Source organism: Netta rufina (genome assembly GCF_964035555.1).
Source record: "Netta rufina genome assembly, chromosome: 2".
Lineage (NCBI taxonomy): Eukaryota > Metazoa > Chordata > Aves > Anseriformes > Anatidae > Netta > Netta rufina.
The window spans coordinates 61436838-61462066 of record NC_140124.1 but is presented as its reverse complement, the minus strand read 5'-3'; the positions used below and the strand labels follow the sequence as shown (position 1 = coordinate 61462066).

At 42.0% G+C, this 25229-nt stretch overlaps 2 protein-coding genes across 6 annotated transcripts in view; one reads left to right on the top strand and one right to left on the bottom strand.

Annotated features, from left to right (window-relative positions):
• NT5C3A (5'-nucleotidase, cytosolic IIIA) overlaps window positions 1-1930 on the top strand; it is a gene marked incomplete at its 5' end in the record, with an annotated part of 28365 nt that extends 26435 nt beyond the window's left edge. For all 5 annotated transcript variants that reach the window (XM_084282167.1, XM_084282164.1, XM_084282165.1 and 2 more), the window contains 3 exons: window positions 130-292; window positions 741-941; window positions 1569-1930. In XM_084282167.1, the coding sequence (XP_084138293.1) occupies window positions 130-292; window positions 741-941; window positions 1569-1670 (466 nt within the window). In that variant the 3' untranslated portion in view covers window positions 1671-1930. The remainder of the gene's footprint in view (window positions 1-129; window positions 293-740; window positions 942-1568) is intronic.
• Window positions 1931-8901: 6971 nt separating this feature from the next.
• FKBP9 (FKBP prolyl isomerase 9) lies at window positions 8902-24799 on the bottom strand. Its single transcript, XM_084282697.1, has 10 exons — window positions 24476-24799; window positions 20875-21020; window positions 20494-20683; window positions 19653-19798; window positions 18325-18514; window positions 15983-16128; window positions 14511-14697; window positions 12497-12642; window positions 10757-10920; window positions 8902-10526 (listed from the first exon to the last, which is right to left on the bottom strand). Exons 1-10 carry the CDS (start codon window positions 24730-24732, stop codon window positions 10344-10346), a joined length of 1755 nt encoding a protein of 584 aa, XP_084138823.1. The 5' UTR covers window positions 24733-24799; the 3' UTR covers window positions 8902-10343.
• Between the last annotated feature and the right edge of the window lie 430 nt (window positions 24800-25229).

The following is a 25229-nucleotide window of genomic DNA, read 5'->3' as shown; positions in this document are numbered from 1 at the left end:
AAACGAAGACAAATTCTCCGTGAAAACTATACTGTTTTCTAAATATGATGTAATGTTTTGTGCAAACTGGGACCTTTCTTGGCTTTTTTTTCTTGGAGATTTGACTTATATTTACATCCTTTTTTGCAGAGAAGGATATGAGAACTTCTTTGATAAACTCAGTGAACATAATATCCCCGTGTTCATATTTTCTGCCGGGATTGGGGACATTCTTGAGGAAGTTATCCACCAGGCTGGAGTCTACCATTCTAATGTCAAAGTGGTTTCCAATTTTATGGATTTTGATGAAAATGTATGTATGCATGACTATCTGCAGGATTTAAGGGCTATTTTTATATACTACAAGATGAACATTTTAATACAACAGTTGTAGCCATCTGCCCTGCTTTATATGAAATGAGAATTGCTTACTCAGCACACTCCCAAGTGAACAGTCAAACAGAGAATAATAGTTCAAACACTGTTAGCGTGGTGTGACTCAGATACCATACCATTCATTGCCTTTAACGATAGCCTCACACTCAGCCCAGTACACCTTTACTGCTCCTCCAAGCAGGGAGGATCACTGACTTTTTAGTCTTAAAAGTGCTATTACAGTCATTCCATTGTTTAACAGTAATTTATCTTTTTCATAATTAAAGATTAAACATATTTCAAAAGTAATACCTATTTAATTCTAGATGCTATTTTGTCTGCATAATACTAGAAATAACTTCAGTGTTTGTTTATTTGTTTTATAGGGAATATTAAGAGGATTTAAAGGAGAATTGATTCATGTTTACAACAAGCATGATGGTGCCTTGAAGAATACAGAGTATTTCAAACAGCTAAAAGACAACAGTAATATAATACTGCTGGGTGATTCCCAAGGAGACTTGAGCATGGCAGATGGAGTAGCAAATGTTGAGCACATTCTTAAAATCGGATATCTCAATGATAAAGTAAGTAACCTGACATACTTGTAAGCTTTGAGTGAAATATTGTGAACTAGCAACAGGTTCATTGTAATAAGCGTCAAATATCAAAACAAGTGTTTGACCCATACTTGTTTTGGAATCTCAACGTTTTTCGTGGATTTCATATTTATGGTTCCACGCCACTCCTGCCTTTCAATACCGGATTGATAATTGAGCAAAACTGTAGTCTTCCAAATAACAAATTCAGTCCATGACATTTATTTTATTTTCTTTGGAGACAGAGAAATGGGTGTTTGGCAAGTGATAATGCACATACATTCGCATTCAGGAGAGAAAACTCTTGTTTTCTTTTTCTTCTCTGCCTTTTGGGAAAATGAGAAAGCACTGGGCAGAGGGGTGGGTTGTTAGTTTGTTTGTTTTTCCTGGTATCTGTACATGTGAGAACCTAGAATAAATGTGAGGTTAATCCTGAAACATGAACACAGTTAATGTCACATTACTCCTACTCTCTGTCATCCTTATATGAATGATACCTATTTACATGGCTCATTTCCTGAACTTGGTGGAAAGATTGGCAGTATTTTAAGACAAAAATATCTTTTAATATTCTACAACTAAGTGCATCTTTCTCTTTATCCCTTCTGCCATTAGGTAGATGAACTTTTGGAAAAATATATGGATTCTTATGATATTGTCTTGGTGAAAGATGAATCCCTGGAAGTTGCCAACTCTATCCTACAGAAAATCCTGTAAATTGCAGTCTCAGGACACTCCATTCCTTCCAGAAGGCAACTGGACAGAAGAGCACACATGCTATCTTAAGTGTCTATTACTCATTGACAGAACTGTTTAATTTAAAACTTTTATCTTCATTTTGGTATTTTGACGTATATATGGTGCCCATTGTCAACTAGAAGCTCCTTTTACTGCTGTTATGCTGTTCTTTGTCTCACACTCCTGTTACGACTGATTTAAATTGGATTTATAGATGTGATAAACTGCTCCTGATGGGATACTGTGGCTCACTGTCTTTTTAATCAGGCATTTCAGAAGAGCATTTTAGCAAATGTGACTATTTTGTAAAACTGAAGATGTAAACATTCTGTGAATAAGCAGTGTACACAGGTTTGTTTTGCCTTTTCTTCTTTCAAAGAAAATATCTTGGTATCAGCTATACTCATATGCTACAGACTGTCACAGAATTTTTTCATACATGTTTTCTTCAGTACAAATGCTTCATTCACCCAGTTCAGACAAAGTGTTCCCTATTAACAGATTTGTGTATAATTACAAAATATTTTATATCCTTACTGTTTCTTTAATCTCTGTGGAATGGGAGAATAATACTGTTATAAGTCAGTATACCTGAAAGTTTCTCACCCTTGTAGGTAGCTTTTACATACCAGCTCTTACATCTTTTCAGATCTTATTCTCTCTACTGCTCCAATTCCAGCCTGCTGTTTCACGTCAAAGCTAGCATGACTTGTCTAAAGTAATCTCTCTTGCAGTTCTCAGTGAGCTGCTCCAAACAGAAAATCAAGGCAAAGCTAGATCTTAATCTTGCATTTTAAAAGCTGATTTAGCCGTCTTAAAAAATCAGGTTTTCTTACAACCAGCTCTATGCCTCAGGAGCAGTTAAGGACCACCTTTCCAAACCTTAGGCTGGCTTTAAGTTACAGTTCCACTCTTCACAAACTGTAAGCAGGGGCATCAGTACGGCATCTAGCTGCTCTAGCTTTATTATCCAAATCCTCTTTTTAAACATCTACTGAATCTTCAGAAAGTATTTCCTTGGTATTGAACATGTTACAGTACCTCTCAGCATCATCTACAGAATGATGCAGCTTGATGTAACCACAGCTTGTAAAGCTTACTCTGGTAGATACATTGCGGAGAAGGTAAGGATGGCGTTGAGACCTTGGTCCTAAGGGGTCTCAGCTGTATTAGCTCTACTCTTTAGTAAAACAGTGGCAATCAGACAACTTTCCCTAACATGCGGTATAGGGATTCTTCCCCCTTTGCTTTCTTCTACATCCAGCAGGAATGGTGCCACCTTCCATTCCCTGAGGAATTGAAGTGAAAACACAGGAGAGCCTAGATCTGCTTTCTCTCCCACTAGCAAGTCATACACATCTCAAAAAATGTACTCATTCCTGTTCAGCCTAAGTGCTAAGTAGCACCAGTTGTTTGTGTTGGTTTTTCTTTTCCCCAAAGCCAGAAAATTTCTGTCAGTACACCTGCTAGAACTTTTCCAAGAAGGCTAGATAGTGTTGTTTGCTTACCCCAACTCTGCATCCACTGCAGTAATTGAAATTAAATCATCCACACATTTTGAATGGATGGCAGAGTCTTGATACACAGTCCAAAGTAGCGTGAGCGTCCTTTCATAATCACATCTCACATGATGTCCTCAATTACACGGGACTCCTTGTATACAATCTAGTCATGTTGTTCCCTCCTCCTGACGCTAGGGCCAGCTGCATCCCCAAAAGCAGGAGCCTTAGAAGCCATCTATTTGGGCAGAAAAACATTTAAACCAGAAGATGCCTGAAGAGAGGATAGGGTCTTGGCTGCCTTCCACTTGAGTCACGACTAAGGCAGCAGCAGACTGGGAGAGCTGAAAGCGCCCTGGCGGTGCCAGTGACACCAGGAGACAGGAGCAGCTGCCTCAGCTTTGGCCTGCCAGGAGCCCATCAGCCAGAGCCAGGCAACAGGGAGGGCTTGAAAGCAGCAGCAACAGCTGCAGCATCAGCAGAGCCACTGCTCTCTCCCATACACACAAGGCCGAGAGCCCAGCAGCAACAGGTGCTGCAGCTGATGGTTACTGACAGGAGCAAAGACTGCCCAGGTGGGAGATACAGTGCAGGGAGAGCTGAAGGTGAGAATGACTTGCAGAAGTGAGGCTGAGCAGGGGAGCTGCTGCAGCTGCATGGGGTGGAGGAAGGCACAGGCCAGGGCGGCAGTTTGGGGTGTAGCAGAGTGCCTTGGAGCAGCCTGGCACAGAGCAGCTTTGTGCAAGTAGTTACAGAAGAACAGGAGGAAGTCTACTGTAAGACATCAACAATACTGGGACAGGACAGGCCTGCAGGCACCCCTAACACACAGCAGGAATCGAAGGACATTCCTCACTGCACAATGGTTTGCATTTTCTCCCTTTCCTCTCCTGCTTGGATGTGCCATCAAACCAAGCTTCACACACAGTCCATGCGGCCTCTCCCTCCCCAGCCCATTCACCCAGGCCAGAGAGAAAGGCAGGATGGTCTCATGCCAAACTTGAAGGAAGAAAGCATCCTTCTGTGCTGTCATCTTCTGCCAGCGCTACAACTTCAGCACTCCAGGCAAGAAGAGCAGGGTGATGCTATGTATGAATCCCCCAGGACCTCAGCCTGAGGTGCCTGCTCAGCAGTGCTATCTGCAGTACCCTGGGCATCGCCGGACTTTTAGGGAATGCCACAGCATCTACAGGAAAGGTCAGCAGACAATTTCTGCAACGGTCCATGTATTGGGTTCGGGTTTAGGCACCCATATTTATATTATTTAGGCACTCGATTTATATATTAGCTGAGCTAACATCAGAGGGGGGGAGGGCAGGTTTTTGGTATTTCTTTGTTTGGGTGTTGTTTTTAAAAACAAGTTATCATGCTGGATGGGTTTTTTGTCATAGCTGCCAAGTAGAAGTCCAAAAGGCAAAGGCCTCCTGAAAAACGCCAAGGTGTTTGGATGCACTGCTTACTCAACCAGTCTCCAGGTGCAAGGGGCTAATTACCAGGCATTACTCCAATAGTTTACACTGGGACAAGTTTTTCCATTTACAGGCAAGTTACCTTTGGAACACAGATAACAGTTAAAAATGTGGAGTATGTAAAAGGAGCCGATAGATAGCCACAGCTCCACGGCATTTGATGAGTCAGCAACACGCACTGGCACAGGATCACTCTGGTAATCCAGCTATCAGTGAAGTTTCTTTGTGTCATGTTTCTGAGAGGCAGGACTGTCCTACATTCATGTCCAACTTGTCTCAAGATTTCATATGAACTCATTCATCCTTCACCTCAACCTCACCCAACCCCAGGGGAAGCAAACCATCACTCCTTCAGCCTGATGAGAATCCTGTCATCCAATCCAGCCACAATAAAAATAAGAGCATTAGGCTTTAAAACCAATTACCACAGCGGATCTCCAACTACATCTTAGTTCAAGTTACTCACATTAGTATAAGCCTGCTAGAGCCTAGGCAGTATTAGAAGCACCAGATGGTTTTGGCAAAGCACTTGATTGTTTTCAGTATCCATGCAGGTAACTGAAAGCTCTGCCTCAGGAAAGGATTTTGGATCCGGCAACCATCTCTCAAGCATGACGTCAAGCAAGACTCACCACTCTCACCTCCAAGCAGATGGACAATGAGCTGTCTGTCATTCACCAAGCACTCAGTCCACAATGACAGTCACTTAAGAGAAAAGGATTTTCACCACCCTTCCGTAAGTAGGCAGGTAAGTTAGTATTTCCAGCACACTTTCTTTTCCTATCACAAGGTGATACCAGTCTCTGATTCTGTGTTAAGGGTCTGCCAGAGGAGCACTGAGCCTGCCCAGCTTCTTGCTGGGACGTAAGAGCATCTGAGGCTTGTTGATGCAACAGAGCTCTCTGGCAGAGCCCATCTCCCAGGGAAAGGGTGTCTGCAAGCCAAATAATCTACTTGAAATGCCACGTGTACAGCTTTCTAGGGGAGGGAAGAAAAAAAAAAAGTTGTTTACATTCTCATCCTGAACCAGGAGGTCTCATTTTAAGAACCTACATACTGCTGGACAGACTACCAATATCCTTTCTTCATCTTATGTTCTGCTGCTAGCTACATGGTAATTAAGAGAAAGCATAAGATGCATTTTTAGGTACACCCTTCACATTTTCAAAATCCCAACTTTTTGTCCCTGGTATGTTGGCAAAAAGCAAGAATTGATACTATCAGCCACCTCTCCAAAAACATGAGCAAACAGCACATTGCATTTACTGCAAATAAAATTAACACAGCACCTACAAGTTAAACAATCCTTCTCCAGCAGGCCTACTGTTCACAGCATGTCTTTCTAAATCAATTTTCTAACCAGAGATGTTTTACAGCCCTAATCATACACTTCATTTATAATTCAATTTGGAAAGGAAGATATCATGCATTTCCGAAACCATTTTCCCATAACCAAAAGCACATTTCTAAAGCTTAAAGCAAGAACCACCAACAGTGTTGAGTGAATTTACAACTTAATTTTTCCTTCCATACCTCAATATCTGTTCTGTCTGTAGCAGATGTCCAAGGTCAAGTGTCTGGGATCTTTACCTAGCTAAAAACGTTTCTCAGTGGTGTTGCAGCCAGCTCAAATGTCCTCTTACTGTCAAACACACACTTATAGTCCTGAACTGAGCCAAAAACCTTACACTAACTTATGTAACAATGATGACCTTACAACTAAAGATGCATTTTTTCAACTTAAAGAAAAACTGAATGCTTATTCACACAGAAAAGTACAACATTTGAGTTCAATAAATGCAAAATTCTGATTTAATTTGTGAATATACTTAAAACATGTAGTTATAATGCAGAAAATATCTCTGTCAAATGACAGCAGGAAAAAAATATTTATGAAAACCTAGATTTTTCTGGGTACACACTTGTATTTCTTTCCTCTTCCTGCTACAATCCAGTAGGTAATTATCAGCCTTGATTGCAGACAGCTTCTTCTCATCCACAAGCTGCCTAATAGGAGCCAGCTGCCAGGCTCTGAGAATAGCACCTGGCTGTTCTAAGAGGGGAACAGCAGCAGCCTATCTTCTGGAGAGTCTCACTTTAGCTAAACAAGACCATTTTCATCCAGTTACTAATGATGTTTAAAGCGTTATCTATTTTTCCAAGATCAGTTATCTTAGTTAGGTACATTATGAAGTATCTAGTTACTTACCATTTAAAAAAAAATTATATATTTTTGAGGTAGAAAATATTTCCTTTCTTAGTTTTTCTTTATCTACCACAGGTCACCCCCTCTACCAAGATGGTAATGTAGAGGGATTTATTTATTGATGGAGCTAGGGGCTGTTTTAAATTCTCCAAGTCAACACCAGCACAATTTAACTTCCCAGCCAGCCCTCCTTACCTCCAGGATCTGTTGGTGGCAACTTGCTGGTTGTCCTCCACCAGCTGCATGATGAGTGCTTCTATCCCTCTCTTGGTATCTTCAAGTTCCCACGGGTCTCTCAAGATCTGAAAATGTTTTTTTTTTCTCTGCAGAAAAGAATAGGACTCCCATTTGGGACTCCAGCCCAAGCTGCAGCACATCAAGGGCAGGAGGCAACAAAACCCAAAGGCCAGTGCTGCAGGGCGAGGGACCAGGAAAGGTCCATGCTGATGTACCTGTGCTTTTGAAGGGCCACCACACACTGAGAGCCAGGGGTAGAGGCATTTAGCTTAAGTAAAACTATTTCCTGACAAGGAAAATGGTTCTAAGCTTGCCCTTAAGGTGGGCGCCAACAGCTGCTAACAGAAAGGCTTCAGAGGGTTTATGGAAATAATCATAATTTCTGGATTTTATGCAGTTTAGCCTAATGCAACCAGGTGGTCCTACCTTACGTTGGCTTTATTTAGGCAAGTAAATATGTGGTATAATTATTTTGCAGTAAGTTTGTCCATTTATCCTCATTTCTCCCCAAAGCTGTATTCTAATTTCTGAAATGGCAGCCTCCAGCCTTGGTGGGATTGTTGTGTGGAGAGGGATGTTAACAAAAAAAACTCCTCTTGACAAAAAAAAACATTATTGAGGCAGATCACAAACCATGTTTATGAAAGCCTAAGAAACAATGGAATGAGAATTTCTCTCCTCAGATTTGCCCTACCCAGAGGCAGTGAAGTCAGACCTGTTACACCATCACTGCTGAGTGTTTCTGAAGAAAACCAGTGCAGCAACTTTAGGGATTACCAGCTGACTGTACTTCTGTGTAGTGCTGCTCTTTGTTCTCTGTCTGCCCTGCAGGACGGATCTGCTGTCCTGGTTCACTAGGAACGCTTCAGATCACCTCCAAGGAAGCATCTGCAATGATCCTCTAATGCAGAAAGACCCAGTCACTAAGATTTTCTGCAGTAAAACAATTTTTCACACTCAGAACAGATGCTTGTCTGTTCAGGGTATGTATGAGAACAGAATGAGAGGTTATTTCCACATTGTTGGGAACTGCTTCTAGCAGCAATCAGAACTTGCTTCCAGCCCCATCAACTCCATAAACGTGCAGAAGCAATACATCTGAGCTACAGCAACAAGTGAGCAGCCTACTTCAGATTTAAATGAAGGGGAGCATTTTATTCAAGTCTTCCAAGAAATCTGCTTTCACAAGATGTCAACATTTCTAAGGAGGTAATAAATACTTGGATTTCCATTGCCATCCACTAATTTCCACAGTGTTTTCATGTTGTATGAAGGGCTGATGCTAGTTCCAACGCAGATCAGGCTTCCAGCATTTTACGTGCAATACATGTGGTTCTGGAGCTATAGAAGTGAAAACATCAAACCTTGGATACAAAGTGCAGTGAATTTGCTTTCACAAGCCTGAGGAATGAAGCGTTGTTGTTCCTCATGTATGTAAGCCAACTTCATTAGATGAGAAACTCAAGAGTCCCCAGCCTAGAGAAAGATCACCTGCCCAGCTCTCAAAAGTGATGCTGGCAGTACGGGATGGTTAATTTAGGGAAGTCCCTGTAAGGATGAAGAACTGATTTAACTTCACTTGTGTGAAGCACAAAACCAAACTCTTCTTGTGATTTATTATTTTCAATTGTTTTGAATCAAATAATTTTAATTTAAAATGTTTTATTTTTTTCTCAAAGGTTAATAGTGATTTGAACATAAAAGGACTTGTGTGCACAAGAAAAATGCTGCATGAAGGGTATATGCTTCTACTCTGTTTCCCACCCATCAAAATGCCAAGAAGAAAATGTAATTGATCAACATTTTATTTAACAAAAAGATCAGTTATCCAACACTTAATGGTATCAAACCCAAAAAATAGTTTTCTGCATTTTCTATAACAACTGTATTAAAAACCAGTACAAAATGTTTTCACTCAGCTGAAGTATCAGTTTTTAAAGAGCATCTCAGGGAGTTTACAACCCACATGTACAGATGAAGGAAAGCAAGAAACTAGACACAAAGCGTATAAGGAAACACAACTCCCTTTCTATTTGTCTTTGACAGTGTTGCTCTATGCGTATTTGTGCTCTTTACATGTAGTGTACTGAGGGGGGAACATACAGCTTTACAGAAACATGTCTATTTAGCATATTTTTCTATTAAACAGCTTGCTACATTTATAGATTTAATGGGTGATTTTATCAAGAGTTCACGTAATCTAAACAGCACTCCCAGGACTCATTTTGTATTGAGGGATATGCCAGAACATTCGCAGGTGTAAACAGCTGGGTCTGCTTCTTGATTTTATCACTGTCTTTTTGTTTGTTCACCATGCCAGACTGCTTTGCTGCATAAGCTCCAAGTAGCTCCTTAGTCTAACAATTCCCAAAATAGGAGACAGAAGCCCAATGTAAAATCAATTGCATCCAGTATTTATGACAGTATTTGGACCCTGTAATATTAATATGTAAAGTCTAAGAAAACTATAAATAAGGTAGCAACTATAAAGGTTTGGGAATCACTGATCTAAAAAAACACTGTTTTAACAGGCCAGCAAGAGTCAAGGTTACTAATTGAATATATACAGATGGTAGCAAACTCATTTCATAAAGTAAAAATCCAACGCATACATGGTTACAATTCCAGGCCTGTTTAATTCACAGCTTATGGTAATTTTGCAATGGCATGGCTATCATTTACACATTCTGCTATTTGTAAATCAAGGGTTCCTGCTGGCAAATATTCCTCAAAAATTTCCATTACTGGAAAGAGTGCTCATGCCTTCTGAAAGGAACTGGGATCAACTGCTGACAATTTTGACAGGTTATTTTCATGGGGGATATTTTCTGGTTTGTTCTGCTGCAGAAATACTTCAGATACAGAAGGTTTCTTAAAACTCTTTTAAAAGCACTCTGTAGTTTTCTCCCTGCCACCCATCCAAGTGACTGCGTAGTGTTCAATGATGACTTCTGATCTTTAGTACAAAAACAGACCACATGCTTCATGATGCCGTGTCTGGCAGTACACTCTCTACCAGTTCATGCATCCTGTCTTAAGGCACTTACCACTGCTTTTTATTTTTAAATACACCTGACAATTCCAACTGAAAATCTCTTCCTGTTTTAACAGTCTACCCAGCATATGTGCATGGGCACACACAGGCTGAGTGCTAACCTTTCAGAAACATGCTTGCTTAAACCCTTTCCAGTACACGCATCCTAGGAGTAGGTCAGCTCAGTGCTCTTTGCTCTTCATAGCTTTACAGTTCATCATGTTCCTCTTTGGCCTCCTGGTCTTTCAACTTGAATTCTTCAGCAGTAACTTTACCATTTCCATCTCGGTCCTGATTGGTGAACATATTTTTAACAATTTTTTCAAAATCAAAACCAGGAGCTAGTTTTCCTTTGCCGGAATCAACTTGAGCTTGAATGTATTCTGAAAACTGCAAGGGAAAGAAGGAGAAATCAGCTCACAACGCAACAGACATTTAGAACTGAAGAGAGAATTATTACAACTTAATTTAGGCTAATTAGCACAGACACATGAGGTTAAATCACACTATGTGGAGCTCGACAGGAAGCAAAGCAAAGACAGACTGAATTCTTCAATACCTGACTACCTTGGTGATGGCAATAAGGAGAAAACCACTGGAAGTGTTTTCACTTAGCTTACCTCCTCTAAAAGAACCTCTCCATCGTGATTCTGGTCTATTTCTTCAAACAGATTGGGAGACACTTCACCGTTCCATACAAACATGTATCCTTCAGGCAAGCCAGACACCAGCTCCAGCAGTTCAATATCAAAAACTAACACGGCACTACCAGGCACTTCTCCTTCTGTCACAAAAAACGGCAAAGAGAAATTCTATGATTCTATGGTATTCATCCTTTCTTACATTGAAGAGTACATTTTCTTTAAGTCCAAAATAATATTTCTCTTCCAGCTCCAATGGCTGTTTCTCTACTATGATCCCCAGGCCCTGGGATTCCAAGCCCACCAAACCTTTCTGTTCCCTTCAGCAGAGGTGAACATAACATAAAGGAAGAGTTCATAATAAAACTGCATCTTTTTTTTTTTTTTTTTAACTTGTAAAGCAAAAACTGTGCGAATTAATTAATTTTCCTTTATCTTGACAATACACTGTATATCCAGGTGGTACTGACAGACTCAGCGGTATTGTAACTGCTGGGTATATTACTTCAATGAAACCACAGAAGGAGTTTAATTTATACTTGAAAAAGTTGAATAGAGGTCACCTCTAACTTCTGTCCAGCAGCAAAGAAACAATCAAAGTCTTCAGATTTGTGTGTATATACCAAACCAATAACAATCATGTAATGTTTCACACCATGGATATCAACTGCAAGTTGTATGATCCCAAATACCTATCACTGGTATATTCATAATGTTTTTTTTTGACATAACGTTTTTTCCCATTTTATGATGATTTTCAATTTATTATTTATAATCATGTGTTTTTGTACAACGGTGTAAAATGCTGCATATTCCTAATGCTCATAATTTTTCTTCATAATTATTTTGGAAACCAGGTACAAGTGAAATTGCTTTTTATCTCTTTTCACAAATTAATTCTCCATTACATTTGATGTGTGATGTCTGACAGTCTTTGTCAAATACAAACTGCTCTGGGGGTATTGAAGCTTACAACTTATGCAACCATTTCCATATTAAACCAGAGCTTATTGATTTTGGTGATCTCACGATAGACTCCTTCCCCTCCAGTCTTTAACTCAGAAGGCCAACAACAACTATATATACTGGGATATGAAAGTTCTTGTCACTTTTATATTGTTCTTTTTAATTACTGTTACCCTTGTCATTAAAAATTGATAAGCTTCAACACTCTGAAACAGGGATTCCCAAGCTGTCTTGAATGTACTATTGCTGGGGTTTCAACTGCACTGGTAAACAGAAAAATGTAGTTTATAAATTTTGAGTGTTCCCTGAATTTTCCAACACATTAGTGCTGAACCGTTCCATTCAGTTTTGTTTCCTGCAAAACATACTGTGTGTCCACGAGTGAGCACCCCATTCCCTACTATCAAGAACAGTGTTTACATCCCTCTGCAACACCAGAGTGCCTGGAGCTTTCCGCTTTGACAACATGGCATCACTGGGGCATGTGTTCCCTTTTGTACTGGGTAAGTCTTTACACTGGCCACAGCAGTAATATGACTTAAAATGCAACACAGACAGTATGTTCATTGCACTGGGGAATGGGAGGACTGTCTAAAATAATGAAATGAACAAGCTCTAAAAATAATATTCAATCAGATAAGAGATCCTCGCCTTATATTCTAATGCACAGCAAATAACACAACCTGCATACATGCACGTCAGCTGCTCCAGAGATGCTAAGTGGATGTGCAGCAAGTTCCTGAACTTACTTACCCACTCCATCTTCCCCATACCCAAGGTGAGGTGGAATAACGACGGTGCGTCGTTCTCCGACACACATATCTTGAAGGCCCATGTCCATCCCCACCACCACCTGTCCAGATCCCAGGACTATATTGTAGGTCTTGCCTAGACTGTGTCTGAAAGAGTAAAAAAAAAAACAAACTCAACATACTACAGAGAGTTTCTGTTGCTCAAAATTACCACATAAGTAGCAGTTCTAGTTAGCGTTCTGTCATTGCCCAGAATCAACCAGAATCAACTTCATGCCCAATGTTCTACCAAGCAGTTACCTGAAGTTGTTCTCAAGGTAGCAGGATACAGACAACACCAAACAGAAGTGTCCCTACTGTTGACAAGTCATCTTGTATTAATTATATGTTACTTGGATGAAATCCACTTAGAATCATTAATCATGCCAATTAAATCCCCAAAGCAGTTTATGTCTAAACAAGAGCTTTTGCATTTCAAGTATTTTCAACTCAACCAAGTTGGGATTTTTAGCAGATCTAAAAACTCCAGATGTCCCAGAACTACAAACCTATGAGGATTTGGATGCATTCACATGGATCAGCCATTCCTTTAATGTTAATCATTCACTATGATGAGTGAATTATCACGACAGCTGGGAAGAATATCACTGCTACTTAACCATGTTATTTTTTGAATGATACCTTGCTGCTGGTAGCTCATTTCTAAAATTATAAATTATCAAAAGTTAAAAATCCAGAAGTTAAGCATATTTGTGACTCTAAAAGAACAGTGCTATGTTAAGACTCAGTATGTGGTATGCACCACAACAGCAGGACCTTTTCTTCTGTCAGCCTCCTGTCATTGGTTATTTGGCTTGGCTGTACCACTGCAGGACGTGCCTGTACAACAGGGTATTATTTGCAAAGAAAACAATTCAGTGGATAGGAAACCAGCCTGAAAATTAGACGTACAGGATTCATTATCTTTGGTGCTCTCTAAACTGCTTTCGATAAGACAGCCTCAGTATCCCTTGGTTCCTTCTACAAAATGAGAATTGAGCATTTCTGCCATATAAAAGGTGTTTTGAAGCTGAACGCATTACTTGTATACATACCTGACTACAGCATAACATCATGTGCTTCAACGTAAGCCAGCTTTTCAGTTCTGCAAGCTATTGTGTGCACTGTGAAAATCTAGCTGCTTCCTATATTAATTATAACCTGTTTAAAAATAGCTTTCTCCAACTGCCATTCCATAAATAAAATATTATTTAGATGACTAATGCTATGCAAAATATGAAAGCAGAAAAACAAGCTAGCAAAAGTATTCTTGTAGCTGCAGCAATCAGTGCTGTGGTTTTGCTTTAGTTGGATATGAGACAGACCAGAGCAGTCTCTGACTTCCTCATAAACCTACTGTCAACAGAAAGGAGGAAGAGGAACATTATCATCACAGGCATAACCAACCTGATTATTTCTCCATGCTGCCACTTATTGCAACAGGACAGGACAGGGAAATCAGCGCCCATGTGTGGGTTGCCTGATGGCGACCACTTACTGTACAACGCACTCAAGCTGGCTTTAGCAAGACCACACTGAGTGCTTCTCAGACCTCTCTCAGGAGCACTGCATCAGCAGGCTGCAAATCCTACCCATGAAACTGAACATAATTAGTTCATTCACAGAGCCCTGTGTGTCGGTCTGTTATGACTGCCCAGATTCCTGAATTAGCCCATTTAAACAAAATGCCACGCAGACAACCTGTTTCATCACTCTGCTTGTAGTGTTTATGTTCTTTTCCAACACATTCCTACAACCTCTTTGTTTCTGGTTCTCTCTCTAAGAGAAGCGGTCTTTCTTTTCCTCTTCCTACTACACATCTTAGACAGACAGACAGACATAAAAAGAAAATCACATTCTAAATAAATGCTCCGTTTTTTAATTTTTTTTTTTTTCTCTTCCAGCCTGCTTTGCATGCTATTCATTCTGCCTTCACAGCTGCAGGGGACATTTTCTTTAACACATAACAGACTTACGTTGAGTCTAGCAAAGTACCATCCAGGAGTGAAGCGTTGTAGTGATACTTCAGGTAATCTCCTTTCTTACTCAACACAGTGCAGTTGGAAGGTTTGTAGTTGACAGTAATGCTGACCGAGTCTGAGGGGTTGTGGAAGTCAACCACGTGTATGTCAAAGACCAGCACTGCAGATCCTGGAATCTTTCCTAAACAGGAAGCAAATTAGGACAAGTAGAAAAAGAAATGGTACCCAAAAGGGCTTACGATGACCACATACTGTACCCAGTAGGAATATAAATTCCCACTATGTCCTCTACTGAATCATCTTGCTCTTCTTTTTCAGAACTAAAGGACTACATCTCTGCTATATGGAACTGCTGCAAGCTGCATCCAGTGTAGGACAGAGAACTAGTGGAAAAGCATTGAACATGCACTCAGTTCCATAGTGGAGGAAAGAATTCCATTATTCTGAATTGGAGAATTAGGCAGAAATGAAGCAATAAGCATGTATTTCCTGTGACCACCCTAAATGACTGGCTTTTGTTTCACGTACCAATTCATTATCGATTGTCAGAATTCTTTAGCTCTTCTCGTGCTTCAACGAATGCCATTGTGTATTAAAAGTTACATGTTCCTAATATGTCCTGATAGCAAGCAACTTCTTCCCCCCACTTCCCAGGATAATGTGCAATTGCATTACCAGCAATGCCAGACACATCCAAATACAGCAATGGGTTTTGTTGGTAGAGAAGTCTTAATTCCCAAATCAACAGCACAGAATTTGCATCCACAGAAGAGAGGCTTCTCTTCTAAGTCACTTTTTCCAAATAACAACCCCGGAGGTACCTTTGGAAACACCAGCCACAAAACTGTGATTGGCTAGAACTGTTACCATATTTCAACCACTCATTGCAATCTTTTTAGGTATTAATGAGTCTTCCCAAAGGAATTTTAATTGTATGTTATACATACACAGACACTTTGCTGTTACATGCATCCACTGTTTACAGAGGCGGCTTAGGAGTCCACAAAACCTGTGGCTGTGGAAGGAACGGGGAAGAAAACTTAACACAATAAATTCCTTTAGCATACAGCACTTGTTAAGACACACAGGAAGGAATGCCACACCACAGAGTTCCTGGCATCCAAGTACCAGTCCGTCTGCAACACTGATTATCCAAATGATTTCAGGTCATCAAGTACCAGTCTGCCTGAAATACTAATTATCCAAATGATTTCAGGTCACCAATTACATGAGAAACTGTCCTGCAGTCCTATTGTCTTGCCTATTAGCTAATTAAAATAATTTTGCACATTCTGGGTATAATCCTGTTAGTTGTGTGCCCACAAAATAATGAACTAATTCATAGGCCTTTCAAATGCCAAAAAAGTGGAGTAAATACATTATGTATTTTAACTACATACAACTGCACTGAACAGCAAAGGAAACATCATTAATTGCTGGAGTCTTGAATGAAAAGTCAACCTCACCTCTTCCTTCTTCTCCATACCCAAGATGAGGAGGAATTATTATTCTTCTCTTCTCACCAGTGCACACACCTAGCAAACCTTCATCCATCCCAGCGATCACGTAACCCTTCCCGACATAGGTGTCATATGTACGATTTCGTGAGTAGCTGTGGAAAAATATTTTCTTTTTAGCAGTGGTGCTCCAGAAAGTACAGAAGTTTGCAATCTTGCAACACAATTCCTAAACCAGTTAAGGTCAAGCACATGATCATTAACTGTCACCAGAGAGACACAATGCAATCACTATGTTCGATGAATCTAGGCCACCACGTTTCATCAGTCCGTGATGCATATGCATCATTTACCAACCAATTCTGGACCCTTGCTAGGGAACAGCTTATTTGCAAATGCATTTCTACTTCATACTGACAAAACAATCTCACCTATTTCTGCACTTTATTACAGCATGATTTCTGTTGAGTTTAAGCAGCTGACAAAATCAGTTTTCTCCTTTAAATTTTCCCCTGCCCTAGCTCTATTTTAATAAGTGCTTATCACCTAGATATAGTTTAGGTTAATTTTTGTGAGACGCCTATCTCATTTTGCAACCACAGCTATGTAGCTGAACTGCTACAAGCTGGAGGTGGGATAAATAAGCTCTACTGGGATGCAGATCATTAAAATGAGTCATGACTACAAACCAGTATCAACACTATCCCTCCCTTCTTAACCATGTCAATCACTTAAAACGTTGGTTGAAGGATCTGCTTCAACACCTATGGTAAGAATAAAACAAGCCTGCAACAACAGATGACGTTTATTAGAAGGATGTGTCTGCCTTCTGCCTTTCTTCAAGGCATGTTACATGAAGGTACAGCACAAAGAAAGGAAGGCAGAAAGGTTTTAATTCATCTTTACAAGGTAAGGTTTTAATTCATCTTTACAAGGTAGCTCTTGGAATGAATGACACCAGCACTGAACCTTAGTTAATTCAGAGGCTTGCTGAACTGGTCTAAGTCCAGACAGCCCTGGCTGAGCTGCCCAGGATCTGTTCTGCAGCTGAATATTGCAGAGAAAGAAATGAAAGAAAAGATTATTAGAGCTCTTGACTCCAGCCATTAGCTGTGCTTTTGGCATGCTCCCTGTAGTAGTGACATTTTTTTTTCTTGGTCAGCTCCAAGGCTTTCAATAACTATTGTTAGCTGCTCTATTTCTTCACAGGCTTGTTAGACACGGGCCTTTCTTGGAAATTCTGCAGGAAGCCGGGACATGACACTCTAAGGAATAAACCTCATAACAACCGTCAGCTCTTTAGGATGATGAAGAGGCTACTGTCCACAAAGCATTTATTACTGTTTACTGACAACAACCCTAATATAAATACAACCGTGTCACTTTCAAGAATTTTTTAATCACAACAGAAAAGACAACATCCATTTGCTTCTCAAAAACAGAAACATTCTGTCCAGGTGCACTGTGGATAAGCCAGAAGTGCTTCACTTACATTTTTTATAAGCTGTAAGTTAAGATCTGCACTGATGGCTGGCCTCCTGCTTTCTACCCTCCCACGAAGCTGGGCAACTGAATGGGGAGAACAAGGTTGACCATGAACCTTCCTGCATCTCAGTTCAATTATTTGAGATACAATTCCCTGACTCCTCCTCACAGAAAGTTTTACACATGGCATACTACTCAGCTGATGTTTGCAAACTGATCCTGACCTTCAAGCAGCTGTAGAAGTATGAAACAATCTGCTTTGAGTTTAGTTTGCAAAACATTTTACAGTGTCTCATTTCCAATTCTTGTTAGCTACTCATAACAGCTTTTCTGAAAGCAGGTGTAGTAAAGTATTTCTCACTGAAAAGCAAAAAAAAAAATGTCAGAAAGCTACAATGGCATTATTCCTCATGTAATTCTGCACATGGCGCTAATGTACCAGAGCACTTTGAATATGAAGTGACAGTGAACCTTCTTCCTTTATCACAGAAACCCTGTTGCTGAATTGTGACCCACAATTCTCAGGATGTAAAATGGGAATCGTATTTATGTTCTGTCCCTTCAGTAGTTTCACCTATTTGGCAGATAAACAACGGGGCAAAGACTATTCAAGCACACGTCTAAAGCATAGACAGCTTCATCGGGTGGATCATGACCCCTAGATGGCGACTCTGACACTGTCAAAAAACAAAATAGGCCTTTATCTTCCTTCCCGTATTGAAAAGATTTGTAAATTTTTTATTAAGAGAAGACGCCAGCTCCACTCACAAAAAAGGAGTAGCAAAGAATTATATTTAGGTATATTATGAACCAGACAGACAAGACAAACTAGAAATGGCATCTGCAGTACTGAACAGTTTGGTTACCTGGAATCAAACAACGTGCCATCCAAAAGTGTGCCATTGTAATGGTATCGGAGGAAGTCTCCTGTTTGGCTTCTCCGCTCACAAGATTCAGGTACCTGCTGGTTCTCAATAGTAATACCGTCCTTGGGGTTATGGAGATCTAGCAAAACCACATCGAAGACTAGTGAAGCTTGGCCAGGGATCTCCTTACCTACAAGAGTGTCAGAGCAGAAGCTGGTTACAATAGACCATGTTCTAAAAAAAGCTTAAACATTTTTGCTGAACAAACTAAAAGAAAAACAAATTAGTGTAATCTCTTTCTAGTCAGTTATTTTACGTGCGGGTTTGTCATTTAATTCTCCCATTCAATTATTTCATTCTGTGCCTATTGTGATGCCATTACCTCATCAAAAACAAGCCTCTTCAGTAACGCCCACCTTAGTCAATGTACACCAGGTCCACCTGAGCTGCAAGGTTTAGTTTACCAACACATTCATTAAAGTACATAAAACATCCATCAGTATACAAATGTTGTATATCTGCTCTTCCTATCCTGTCCAAAACCAGAGACCACATGATAGAAGCTGAAGAAGGGTAAATTAAGTACCTTAGTGAAGAAATACTTCTCCATTGACACACAAATTATCATATGGATTGCTTTGTCTGAGAACCAATGAGCTCAAGAACTTGTCAAATTTTTAAAACAACCACCTCTGTAGGTAACAAAGCTTTGTGGATTTATCACAATAAATGGTAATGAAGGGATGTGAAACTTCGTACATAATCAAGACATCCTTAAACATTAGAGCAGAGCAAGAATTTAAGCAAGGAAGAATTCCAAACTATACGTAACTACCCCCTCATTTAACATGGGAACCTCTATATGAGACCTGAAGGCAGTCTCATATGACTACTAACCCATCTTGTAGCCATTACTGGGGCATTCTTTGCAAAAAAAGGAACAAAAGTAGAACTAAATTTTATATGTAAGTTTTCAGGTCTCCATGGCAGTCACTGGAAGAATTATACAGTCACGTGACTTCCACTTTTTGGAGACATTATTAACCACAGGTGATACTCTCTGAATGAAACTACATTTTATTTTTTTCAACAATATGTCAACTAAGCAACTTAGTGCTCATATTATTTTTAAAAAGGTATTTTATGATCAGTCACATCCCATCCATAATACATTTTTAACCTCTCTTTCCAGTAGTTGTAACATCTCTTTCCTCTCTTGGTCCATTTGTCTGAAATTGGCAGTAATGTTGCCCAAGAATTTAAAATACACAAGGGTCAGGTTTGTTTTAGAATTTGGATGTACTGGATAAAAAAGGAGTAATTTTTACCATCTCCTTCTTCTCCATATGCCAGGAAAGGTGGTATTGTGATGATGCGCTTCTCTCCCACACACATTCCCAAGAGACCCTGGTCCATACCAGGAATCAGCCATCCAATTCCCACATAGGTATCGTAAGTTCTCATCCGATTATGGCTAAAAACAAGCAAAAAAAGCAATGTAAAGCCGTAGGCAGGAACAACAATAATCCTCAAAAGTCACATACTATGCACAAGATATGTCACAACTTGCTGCTCCCAACATACGGGTTCATTGATTTGCCAAGGTCTTGCTGAGTAGCATTTTCCAGAGTGCTTAGCTATTTCAGAAACCTTACATGGGTTTTAATAACATCACTCACAAACATAATGGCAGCTGTTATTAAAGCATTATTTTCCACAGAACTTCAATGAAATACACAGGCTATAAACTTAATATCTCAATATTAAAGTGTTAATAGCTCAATGTCTCTAAGAACTCTGCCTGCTTAATTTATAAAGCTTGTATCTGAATTGAATAGCTGCGCTGCAGTGGTTACAAAAACTATTAGCTGACTAATTATAGACAGTAATACAAATACAGGGAATGAAATACTACTAAAAAAATAAGATCTGGGCTGCTAATACCCACCTAGAAATAACTTATTGGTTTGAGTCAGTACTGCTGTCTCATAATGTCTGAATAAATTACTGATTTTTATATGATGCTAGCTTTAATTTCCTCCGAAAATTGTCTGTTTCTGGTCAATTAGCACTAATTGCCATAACTGTAGAGGGGAGAGGAAAAGACAGTTTCAGGTGAATCAGACACCTGCTAAAATAGACAAGCACACACACAGCTCAGCTGCGCACCTCGAATCAAAGAGGGTCCCATCTAAGAATGTCCCATTGTAATGGTATCGCACGAAGTCAGACACCTGCACTGTCCGAGTGCACTTCTCGGGTTTGAAGTAAGTCTGAACCTGCACTTCGTCCTCCGAATTCCACAGATCGATCAGAAGCACATCAAAATGGAGCACGGCATTGGGGGGTATCACACCAGCTGAAAAGCAAAACAACACAAGGGAGTTTGCTTCCTTTGCTCTATCGGACATCAGCAATAAGTGAACCAATCTGTGTATTCCCTAAAGCAACCCACGGGATACGGCTCCATCCTTTTTGTGTTTATAACCCTCTGTATGTCCATCAGTCACCCGCACAAGAAGCTATTCAGGTGCCTGGTGCTGTACTTACACACGCCTTCGTTCCCATAGGCGAGCTTGGGGGGAATTTTCACGAACCGCCGCTCGTTCACGCACATGCCAACCAGGGCTTTGTCCATCCCAGCAATGAGCTGGCCTTTCCCCACAAACACGTTGAACGTGGATCCCCTGTCATAGCTAAGGAGGGAGAAGCAAGCAGAAAGGTTAGTGGCTCATTTATTGATTTATGGCTTCTGCTATTGAGAGCTTAACTGTACTCCATCTCCTCCCTGCCCTGTTAGCATAACTCTATCCAAAGGCAGCTGCCAGGGGAATGGTTGAATCCAAGTGTTTCTGAAACTCCAAGCCAGCCCTCCTTCGGTCCACTGCCCACCATATACCCAAAATGTGATGTAGTGGTGTGCAACAGGGATCCATCCTGCAGACATCCACAGCCCTTAACTACACGTGGTTAATTTACGCTTAATTTATGCAAGAAGAGGAAAGGGAAAAGGTGCCTTTGTGAGTCACAGCTGTGAGATTTGCCAACTGGTTAACTACTTTCTCCTCTACATTTCCAGCTCTCATTTCACTAAGACTTAGCTAAACACCAAAAAATAGAGGCGTGCTTTAAACAGCAGGTTTGCCAGATCAAAAACCAGCATATCCAATCAAACAATCTTCTACTTCGATAACCCATTTGAAAGGTAAAATAAACCATTCGTAAATGCTAATGAAAGTTTTCTACAGAGCACCGAAAGCAGCAGTGCTAGCACAACATAACACCAGCGTTGGCATAAGCGGTTCCTCTGACTGCCTCAAGCCACACAATGACCCCGCTCTGCTGTACCTGAGTTACTGCTGCTACTCATTGCCCAGAAAAATGTATAAACATAAGTCAGGATGCATTTCAGAAGCTGCCTATTTCTAAGCTTTCACTGCTTCCACTTTCTCAAATTCTTGTTACAATGTAAAGGACTTTTTTCTGATAAAAGGCAACATTGAAGAAAAAAGAAAGAAAAGGCTTCTGCCTCTGCCTGCTGAAACACTCTGGAAAGCAGCCAGTGGCTAGATATCACTAGGGAAATGATGTCAAACTTTACTTCCAAGACTGTGCACATCATTTCCACAACACACTGAGCCTCCTAACAGTCCCAGAGCCTCCAAATCCCTCAAATATTTCACTGAGGGATCTCTCTGTTTACTCTATGATTTTCTTCTGGAAAACATTTTCCTTAAAATAGACAACCCTCTATACACAGCAGTCACTTTCTGTTGCACCAGTATTCCCGCCCCCAGGCAAGGATGGAAAATATTTAAATAAGCTGCTGAAAAATTCTGCTGTGCATATAAAAACATAATCAAGATGTTAAGATTAATAACATTCTACAAAACCCTCAAAAGTGGAATTTTGTAGCAATTGACAAAGCTTGGCACTACGTCTGGGATGATCATAAAACAAAAAAGTACTCTTTTTTTTTTCTAAAAATAAACCTAAATTTTAAAAAATTGTTGATGCTAAGCATAGAACTGAACAAAGCAGTGAATGGACCCTGAGGCTTTGACCAACTGACTTTGCAGATTCCTTAAAGCTGAGCACAGTTCGTTCCTATTAGCAGGATTTACCACATTAACAGCAGATGCATAGGCAATAAGATTCAGACTTCGAAATTCAAATGATTTTGTGGCTATGGAAATAAAAAAATACACACTGATAAAAAGAAATTAATGAAGAAGGACGTTAGTTAATTACGTGAAACAGTTGTGATCAGTAAGACTTTGTAAGCAGCCCGTTAACAAGAAGAGCAGCATTACTACTTTCTGCTTGGAACTACCTGTAGAGAAAGGAAAGTTTAAGCCTCAAGAACACTTTCAGCAGTCGAAGAAGAAACAGAGTAAACCTGCCCTCACTTCAACGCCTGAAGTATTTTCAAGGCCAGTTTCACAGCAGTGTTCAACTACACTGATGCTGGGAAGCACCTTCATAAACTTAAAAAGCAAGTAACAAATACAACTGGTAAAAAATGGGTTTTCTAATAGGCTGATTTCAGGTATAAATTGAACATCTTTAACTTGTATGCTGTAAGTGATAAAGAATTTAAGACAAATATTCCAAAAGATTCCTTCAGTTGACCTCCAGAACACAAGAACTCCAAATTTTCCAGTAGCTCCTAAAACAACAGACCACTGTCATCAGTCCAAAAAGAGTCCCACAGGTACAGAATAACAAAACCGTCTGTCAACATGAGCTGCCATCTAGGAAAAAAGTTACAAGCTGGCCACAGCTGATTTTTACAGCCTTTTGAAACGAAGATGGCCATGCAAGTACTCAGGTTAGATTGGACTGCCATGGTTATCATCTAGTTGGCAGCACTGACATTTAGAGGACCCGAAGTGACAAACGTACAGCTCTGCACAGCCCATTCCCTACCCAAATAATTCACAGCCTAATTACCAGGGGTGCAGAATTAAACCCAAGCCCCGTCAGGTGTCCTGCCCCAGTGCAGAACTTTGCTGGCACAACTCAGCACACCAGTGAGGGTGGCTCAGTGCACGCTTGTACAAATCAGAAACACATTTCTGCACACGGGGCCGGTTTCCAGACTGTCACATATTTTTTAAATGAGCAGTGAGCACGCTGCCTTTCTGCCTCCTCCGTTCTGCACCCAAGGCTGATTTTCCAAGACTGTGGGCTGCCAAGGAGTGCTCTGTCCTTACCGGGCTTCTTCCCTGGGACAGCACCAATGCCAGCGGAGCCACCAGCTGCGGTGCCCTGCTCCTGGTGTGGAGCTGCGCTGCTGAAGTGGTGCTACCGGCACGCTGCAGCTGGGCCAGCCCAAAGGGAAGCGCTGGCTTTACTCTGTGGACAGCTATTTCCCTAAGACTGGAGATTTCCCTTGCAGTGCATGAAAGATTATCAGGATTACGGAAAATCTAGTTTGCTTTCCCTTTGCAAGCAACACTTTGATCACCGGCAGTGAACGAGAAAACAAACAAGCAGTGAGCGGTGCCAGCATCCCTCACAATCTCCCGATCCCACTGTTTGGGCTTCCTGACCCCAAAATAACAGGAGGAAGGCAGCAGGACATTCCACTGCAGACGGGTCACACTCATTTACAGGCAACATAGACAACTACTCCTTAGTAAGAACTGCTGAAGGACTCTCTCATTTCGGGTAAAGACTCCTCGTTTGTTGCAGTGTGGTAGGTTTGAGCCTCGAAAGGCCACAGGGGAGGCGTGGAAGGAAGCGGGCAGCTCCATTACAGGACGTAGCAGCAGGAAAGGGGCAGGATGGCGCTGCACGAAGGCGTTCGGTGACGGGACGTGGCAGTAGGAAGCGGGCAGGTATCGCTGCATGCAGTGGCTCCGTGACGGGTCGCAGCAAAAGGCACGAGGCAGGACAGCGCTGGGCTCGGTATCTCGGTGTCGGGATGCAGCCTCCTGTTCTCCATCCTGCCCGGACCCCCCGGCGGTCTCCTTCCCTCCAGCAGCAATAAGCCTCGACACCACCACGGTGGCGACCTCCGGGGCTCCCCGCCCCGCTGCCTGGTGGCTCGGGCCCGTCTCTCCGGCCCCAGCCGCCCCTCGGACACCTGCCTCGCTTGTTCCCGTCCCCGTCCCCGGCTCCGTCCCGTCCCCGGCGCCCCTCGCACCTGGAGTCGAAGCGGGTGCCGTCGGGGAAGGCGCCCAGGTAGTGGTAGCGCACGAAGTCCCCCCGCCGCACCGCCCGCAGGCAGCGCTCGGGCACGAAGCGCCGCTCAACGCTGACATCGGCCCCGTCCCAGGGCGGCTCGGCGGCGGCGCCGGGCACCGGCGGAGCCTGGCAGGCCGCCCAGCTCACCAGCAGCGCCGGCAGCAGCAGCAGTAGCGAGCCGCAGCCCGGGCCCCGCCGCGCCGCCGGCCCCGCCATGGAGGGCGGCGAGGGGTGGGGGGGAAGCGGGGCACAGCGCGCACACGGCCGCCAGGGGAAGGCTCCGCTCCTCCTCCTCCTCCTCCTCCTCCTCCTCCTCCTCCTCTTCCTCCTCCTCGCAGACGTGGATGCCGCCGGCCCCTTTCCCCCACAATGCTCGCACCCGCGGCGGGGGAGGAGCAGCCGAGGGGCGGCCACGCTGCGGGGACGGTGGCCCCGGTGCGACGTGGCGGCGTGGGGAATGGCGGAGGGAGCCCCTCGCCTCACGGCGTGTCGGAGTGGGAAGGGTGGGAAGGACCGCCAGGACCGTCTGATCCAACCGCACCTCTACCACCAGTGTCACCCGCTAAACCATGTCCCCAAGCACCACGTCCAACCTTTCCTTGAACACCCCCAGGGATGGTGACGCCACCACCTCCCTGGGCAACCCGTCCCAGTGCCCAACTGCTCTTTCTGACAGAAATGTCTCTTCATTCCCAACCTGAACCTCTCCTGGT

Coding starts and splice junctions, on each gene's coding strand:
- FKBP9 (XM_084282697.1), bottom strand. CDS start 24,732: ATGGCGGGGCCGGCGGCGCGGCGGGGCCCGGGCTGCGGCTCGCTACTG. Junction 18,515..19,652: donor ATATGGAGAAGAAGGAGATG/GTAAAAATTACT, acceptor ACACTCTTGTAG/GTAAGGAGATCCCTGGCCAA. Junction 12,643..14,510: donor GGTACTTTGCTAGACTCAAC/GTAAGTCTGTTA, acceptor TTACTCTTTCAG/ACACAGTCTAGGCAAGACCT.